Genomic DNA, 8,180 nt, shown 5'->3' with positions numbered 1-8,180 from the left:
TGGTCTATTTCTCTATTTTCCTCCCGACTGTGCATTTTTCTGCCTCAATAACTAGAAATGAAAGAGGATCTAATCCTCTATCTTGACAATTGTGAACATTTTCGACTGCCATATTGCATTCACTCGTCCAGTAACACCTCAAAAATCTGTCTGACGTTACTGAGCCTAAAGATAGTCGGATTCCCAACGTTACGTATTTCCACGTTTTCTGTGTCACCGACCTTTTCCAAAATGTGTATGCTCTCAACATCACACTCCCTTATTTCCGGAGTCTCATTTGCTCAGCTGAAATCTTCCAGCTGAGCTATAGCGATCTCTGTGGTACGTCAGGTTGTCAGTTCATTCAATTACCATATGGGTGCAATTTTTCGTGAACAATTCTGGGTCAGCAAAATACAAACGTGATACCCACCACGTGTTATGTAATTTAGCAGAGGGGTATTTCTTTACCTCTTCGTTCTATTGTTATTATTCTTATTATTGAAAATTAAAAACTATTGTCCGCTTTTATCATAAAGTTTAAGAAAATTGTTGTTACAAGATTTTGCTACTTTACCACATATATGCCTACTTTTTACACTTCAATCACCTCATTGCACCTTGTTATTGTTGAAAAGGATTTAAGCACAACAGTGTACCTATCTCTCTCTTTATCGTGTTGATACTGTGGCAAATATTGTTACATAAATATTGGCGGGACATGTCTGCTAAAAGGCCTCTTAAAGGAAATCAAAATGTTCTATGTACATTACGCCACCCCTCAATTCCATACCACTTTGATTTCATCTGAAAAGGGTATGTTGTAAAAAGTGCGATTCATCAATCATGCCATGGGTAGCTTTGAATACTTTGCAGGACTAACGTTAGTGCCAGTTAGCACACACACACCTCTTGAATAGTGTTAGAGCTTATTTAAATCTCTGATGCTATGTCTTGAGAAAGCATTGAAATGCTGGAATTTGGAATCATGGATCCGTATAGTCGGGAGTTGTCTCACTTCACCAAGTGAGTTGTCTCACTTCGGGAATTGTCTCAAAACTCTGGTTTGACACAATTCCGCGTTTAATGTTTGTGATGGTATCTGGATTATTGTACTGACCAGTTTCTCCTAATGAGCAGTCAAGTTTTATAACATTTTTCAGTACTTGATTATAACAGTTTCATAAACTTTAATAAAAACATTAACAACTATTGTCCTACTTGACATGACGATATGGGTTCCCTATTTCGCCCTTTCTTTTACGCAAGCCCATGGTCACATGGTCACAAAGCTAGTGGAAATTGCTTCATGGTTTAAACTCTTATATGGAGATTTCGTGGTTTAGGGAAATATCACATAAGGCTTTATTGGTAACCCTGCTAAATCATGCACATTGGCTAATTTGCAGGTCTTCCTCTCGACCTGTCCCCTCTTCATACACACACATATTATCTGTCGATCATTTCAGCCATAAATGTACAATATTTCTATCTCGATCTGGAATTGTGGCTTGATAGTTCGCCGAAGCTCGTGTAAACAAATATCGCTAGTCATGTGAAAGGTCTCAATGGACGTCGGCAATAAAAATGGAAGAAAGTTGAAAGAAAATCAATAATTCCAGCGTTTGTATATATATGTATATAACTTTATATATATATATATCTGTTATATATATATATTTATATATATATAATATTATATATATATATATATATAAAATATTATATATATATATATATAAATATACATATATATATATATATATAAAATATTATATTTATATAAATATATACATATATATAATATTATATATATATACATATATATATATAACTATATAAAATACTATATATATATATATATATAATATTATATATATATATATAACTATATAAAATACTATATATATATATATATAAGCATATATATATATATATAATTATAAGCATATATAAGCATAAATAAGCATATATACAAATCGTACCCTTTTGGAACCTGGTTTGACAAGTTTAGTACGTCAATGTTTCAGTGCAGGCTTTGATTTTTGCCTTTTTGTTGGCATGTTCTGTAGAACCCCGAAAATATGGTCAGACAGACAGTCAGAGAGTTCCATGATGTGCGAATCAAAATCTGCTTCAGATGAGCAACGCTTGACTGTATGGAATGTTTCTGGTACAATGTAGCGTATGGCAACTGCTTGATAAGATGTTGTTGCGCTTGTTCGTGGGTTTATTTAACAAGTCTGTTTTGAGGGCGCTCACAATGGTGTCCAGAAAGTGAACATCGTGCCTAGAAACCTCTGCAGTGGATTTGATTGTGTGCAGAAACGAGTTTATGTCATCAATGAAGAGTTTTAGATCTGCTTCACCATGGGTCTACAACATTGATACATATTTCTAAACAAATGGGATCTCTATTAATGCAGCAAACACAACCCTTTTATTTTCCAATTTATAAATAATAACGGAGTTTTCTTCCTTTTTTTGTTGTAGCATTGTGCTTTTGTTTTCGAAATAATTTTTGTAGTTTCTTTCACCTCTGCATTCCTCCTTTCTGATCCAATTAGTATTAAAATTTAAGAATTAAAAAAATAATATGTATAATGGAAATATAGGAAACTTTTAAACGTAGCAATCGACATTTTCCGCGAAGTCATTTCTCATTAGTGTTGATTGTCTGACGTTTTCTTCTTTATAGTTATTCCTACGCAAGAAATGATAACCAAGGTGGCACCGACGTATGATGTCCACGATGGCGACACACTTAGAAACCAAAACTGCCAGATGAATGCAAAGACGATCTCTACCGTCATAACGATGTTGACAAACGTAGCAGTTTCCATCGACAGAGAGATAAACAGCGACCCCTGAGCTGATATGTAGCAAAAGCCTGCCGCAGTGGCCAGCAACCACTCTTGTAAGGATGGCACCTGCCACCGGCTCAGTGCGGTGCAAATCAGCGCATTTGTGATCGTGCCTACAACAGCGCTACAGAAAACGGACATGAACGTTTGGATGCCAAGCTGAGAATGTTTGCGAAAGATAGTGAACGACATCGAGACGGAAAACGCCGCCGCGAGTGCAAAACCGACTCCGATGAGTAGTTTGGTCTGGTCTTCTGTGGTGTCATCCTTCTTGTTTCCAAAGATAAAGTGCGGACGAGATATGAAAATGACGCCTGCGAATGAAATAAGGGCGAAGATAAAGTCGATTATTAATAGTTTCTCTTTGAGAATTATCCAGCTTAGGACACCGACAAAGATGAGAGAGGCATATAGGATAGTTACCGAGTCGGCAACCTCCAGGTAGGAGAGAGAAAAGGAGAAGGTGGAGAGATATGACGAGACCGCGCATCCACCGAGGAACAACCAAACGTACTGACGAACTGTTTTCGGTGGTGGTATGCGCTTGATAGCGAGTACCGAAAAGGAAACAATGAACATCATAGGCATCACCATGACAACGGCTTGGAATGGATCTACTGTAATAGTGAGAACATCGATGAACATACTCTTCGCAGAGTAGAAGAACGCGGCAAGAGCGGCGATCAACAGTCCTCGACGGTCTCGGATGACTTTCGTCGTCTTCCTCAATGTGCCGACGAAACCGACGTTGTGTGCAGCTCTCTCCAAGTCGATGTCACTTTGAATTTTGAGTTCTTTCTCTTCGTGAGAGCTTACTTCGACGGTAGCTTCGGTCGCAGCTTCCTCTTTGGGTGCTTCTATCTTTGCTTCGTCTTGTCGTCCATCCTCATTGTCCTGCCTCTCCGCATCAGAAGAGTAGACGGGATTATCGAAGGACTCATCGATCAGTGTCATTTTTCTGTAAAAAGTAAGAAAGACAGTTAGTAGTTTTGATAAGGTCGGTTTCAGCAGTTACAGCGCCTGAACTTTTAAATTAAAATAATCGGTTGACAACTTTGAAATACTTGAGTAGATATACGTCACTTTGCTTAAATCGACCGTTGTATGCAGCTAACGTATGTGGCAAATAAAATGTAGCTTCAAATACAGCTACAAAATTAACCGTGAAATATACAGCTACAATAACATTGCATGCTTCAAATATGTGGGGAAAACGGAACAGTGAATACAAGACTAAACATTTACAGGAACATATGGTAAGAGAGGGCGTTCTTGTATAAACATTAAATCGTGTTTTTGTATAGTCATATCTATTGTAAGAGGGCGCTACATTTCAAGGTTTGGCCAATATATATTGTGTCGTGGTATCTTTATTTTGCTTGTTACTGTTCGAATATTCCCATTAAAGGTAATGTAATAACACAAAATGTGATGGGGTCCCCAAATCTCTCAGAGTTTGGACCAATCATTATGTAATAACCCAAATGCTGATCTACACTTCATCACAGAGATATTCAGATATGTCAACTGATACGGAAGAGCTAAATAGTCCACTCTGTCAGTCGAAAAAAATCATCTCAATACCTTGTCCCTAACTCGAAATAAGATTAATTGAATGTAATATATTTTGACTGGCTAATCCCTCGATTCTTTGTTCCAGGGGGTGGATCAGTAAGGGGTCGTCCTTATCTTTTTGTTATCCTTTAAATGTGCAGCCATTACTCATAGCTGGTACAGTAACTACTGTTCATGTCCCACAACCGTGTATCATTAACTACTACTTTGTATTCGTAACACGGTAACATGTGTTACATGTGGCACTGTAACAACTGCAAAGCTGTTAACTTGTTCCCATATAAGAAAAATAACTGTGCGACTGGACAAGGAGTCTATGAAGATGAGAATGTCTAAGCGATGAAGTAAAGGAGGTACGGTACCGCTTGATTCCAGTTCACAGCTCTCTTTAAATTACGACAAATTCGTCATACCGAGAATGAAGATAGGCCATGTTCGGGTATATCCAAAAACCTACTTATAGCATAAAACGATTAGATACGACTTCAATTTAGAATCGCGTATTAATGAACTCGCACTTAATGGTTGGTACAGCAACTACTGTTCATGTCCCACAACCGTGCATCAGTAATTACTACTTTGTGTTCGTAACACGGTTACATGTGTTACAGGACATGCACAGTAGTTATACCAGTTATGAGTATCGGGTGCAATGTGATTCATGTGAATGTTTTCTTGGCTATATCAACCTCTCTTGTTGCTGAATGCAGGGGGTCTTATCTTTCTGCTTTTTCCGCTCTTTGTGTGAGGGAAGGTAGTTTGGTGGACGAGCATAAATAAAGTCTCGTGATCCAGATAAAACATCCTCAGTGGTTGGTCAACACTTGCCTGAACGCTCTATCCATTGTAATTCATATTATAAACCGCGCGCATTCGGGAGCAGTGCTTTATATCTCTCAGCTTCACTAGAATAACGAAATATAGCCCTCTTTTATGACCAAAGAAAACTTATCCAATAGAGGACGCAAGTCAACTACTTCAGCCCAATGGACAATGGACACTGCAGTAATGATTATTACTGGCTGCATGGGACATGTCTGCACATTTCACAATATATTCCAATGAAATTACCAGTTATTTCATCGGTTAACCGTATATTTATACTGCCAGACTCATTTATTCTCCTATATCTCCCAGAACAGATTCGTGCAGAGCGATGTTCTGAGAGCGGACAACGGGAAGAGGGTGTGTGGAGCGACGATGATAAATTATGCCATTTGTCGAGAAATAATATAATTCAGTAAATGTATGTTAAGCTGTGTATAAAGGTATTATTCCTGTATATTCAAAAGAATAATGCTCAACAAAATTGGATACCTCTTTCTGATGGATACATACAACACATTCCATGGATATACCCTATGTCACATCCAGTGTGGACGGCAAAGGTACAACGAGCTCAGTACAATAATAATAATAATAATATAGGAATACTTTAATGAGTGAACCTGATCTACGTTTTACATTGCGATATTGCGGCGATATAATTATGTATACACATTCATACACGGTGATTATATCACATAATCTATACGCAGTTGTGACCGTACAGAATCTTCAATCCCTCCCCTCCTCCCCTGCCCCTCCCTTGTCCCTGCCCCTCCCATGTCCTTCACCTCCCTTCCGTTGTAAACTACATATTAACAAACCAATGAATTACGTCCTACCTGTGAAAGTTGGTGAAATACCCTCTGTTACAAAGGTTCCAGGGAGGCTTAGTGCTTGGCAGTCCGCGGGTAAACTGTGCGTTGAGATGAATTCAGATTTGTTGTCTACATTAAATCCATGCAACCTAGGCTTTTGTTTTATCCTTCGGTTTTGACCAGCACAAGTTTTTGGTAATGATAATATTACACACTATATTAAATATTATTCGCGTCCTTTGATAAATTACGAAGCGAATGGGTCCGAAAGACTAGACAGTCAGAAGGCATTAACGGGACTGTGTTGGTAAATCGTCTTCAGTTATAACACAAACTTACAAACACTTTGTTATTATTTTTTCTTCCCGACGAAATAGTGAAATTGTTATTACGTCATTAAATCAAACGAATTTCCAATGACGTGCGCTGAAAGTTATAAGACAGGTACAAATCCAAAACACGAGGTGTCACCAGAAATCGTTATTTAATGCAACATTATCTCAACTCAATACAAACAAGTTACGTATCCCACCTGTGGTATATGTTGCGCTCTCGAAAACCATCGTTACACAAACATATCCTTATACCTTGGCTTGAGATACATGTATGGTAACGCCTACATATCTCGAATGTGGAAAAACAGAAACCACTCACCGTTTTATAACTATTTTATTTATATGGAATCACTTCTCAATACTTGGCAGCCATATTCAGGGCTGTGTTGACTTATTGCCAATATGTAAGTAAAATTTCGCAGAATTACTAGTTACGGGGTGACCTTTGGTGACCCGCTATGAGGACCTTAGGCTCGTTGGGTGTGAGTGGGTGACTGTTGTGAGTGTTTCATCCACCTGATTGGTGAATGAAGAACCAGCAGGGAAATTTAAAGAAGTCCGTTTGTTAAAATTGTGCCAATTAAGATGTATATACGTATTTGCAATGATCAATATATAAATAAATATATAGGAAGGGGGAGGGGCGCATCCATGGTAGTACTCTTGAAAAGATTGGTCAGAATTGGTCAGAAAAAAAATATGCCTATTCTAAACAACATATTGCTTTAAATTGCAAAAAGGATGAAACACGTTGAGTCATAAAGTTCTTTTCGGATAACAAATAGAACAAGTGATCTTAACGTTTTTCATGGCGGATTGGATTCTGGGAGTTAACATTTGACCGAATGTCTCCATATACCTACCGAGGGTGTGACACTTGTTGCTATGCGTTTGTTTCGTGTTCATGTTTTGTATCAGGCAGTTGTTTAGTTGCTCAATAGAATTCTCAGCATGGGTGGATTTAGGATTTTAAAAAGAAGAGATATGGTCCTGGGATCGTTGAAACCCTCCATATAGTGCGAAAATGTTGTATATTCTGAGGCATCGTTAGGCTATAAATGGGATCCATTGTTAGGTCTACATGCAAGGTGTGCTAAGTACTAATTTTTTGTGTGGGTTTGAAAGAGAGGTTTACTCCTCACCCCAACCCACGTAACCAACCCCCGGATCCTCACCTGCTCAGGGTCAGAATTTCAATACATTATGATGTTGATGGTAATAGTGCAAACGTAATGAAAGAAACACCTATACTGGATGTTTGCACTATTACCATCAAAATCGGATGTTAACAACTTGTCCTTTTCCCAACAACGAGGAGTTTAGATCTGTTGTCGCAAAATATTACAATATATAAATTGTTGCACCCTTAACCCCAGTCATATGACTGTGTTACGTCACGTGCTTTTCACGAGTCCCTTCGAAGAGGAATAGATACTACGCATGATCAGGTTCAAGGTTACACAAAACAACATGATGTTAGCCAATATGTCGAGAAGCGAGATACCCCCTGCCGGGATAGTGGGGGTGCCTCAATTGCCTCACGTGTAGACCTAAATAATATCGGCATTACATTAAGGTAATGTTGGAGGTTAAGATATAGCGAACACATAAACACATGCACTTTCACGCTGTGAATGGAACAGTTTGTAAAACACAACAAATAGAACTGACAACAAAAACACAACAATGACATTTATGCGAGATAACAAAAGTACATTGTTTAATCGAACACAAGACAATGTATTCAGAGGCGCCGGACGAGGGTCTAATCTGGGAGTAGGTAT

General features: G+C 38.2%; 1 protein-coding gene across 1 annotated transcript; it reads right to left on the bottom strand.

Moving 5' to 3' along the window:
• Window positions 1-2,390: 2,390 nt before the first annotated feature.
• LOC139977715 (solute carrier family 35 member G1-like) lies at window positions 2,391-4,549 on the bottom strand. Its single transcript, XM_071987224.1, has one exon. The coding sequence runs from the start codon at window positions 3,795-3,797 to the stop codon at window positions 2,643-2,645; it is 1,155 nt and encodes a 384-aa protein (XP_071843325.1). The 5' UTR covers window positions 3,798-4,549; the 3' UTR covers window positions 2,391-2,642.
• Between the last annotated feature and the right edge of the window lie 3,631 nt (window positions 4,550-8,180).

The sequence above is a fragment of the Apostichopus japonicus genome, chromosome 12 (assembly GCF_037975245.1).
Source record: "Apostichopus japonicus isolate 1M-3 chromosome 12, ASM3797524v1, whole genome shotgun sequence".
NCBI classification, from domain to species: Eukaryota; Metazoa; Echinodermata; class Holothuroidea; order Aspidochirotida; family Stichopodidae; genus Apostichopus; species Apostichopus japonicus.
The sequence above is the reverse complement of the archived record's forward strand: the minus strand, read 5'-3'. Positions and strand labels throughout refer to the sequence as shown.

Coding starts and splice junctions, on each gene's coding strand:
- LOC139977715 (XM_071987224.1), bottom strand. CDS start 3,797: ATGACACTGATCGATGAGTCCTTCGATAATCCCGTCTACTCTTCTGAT.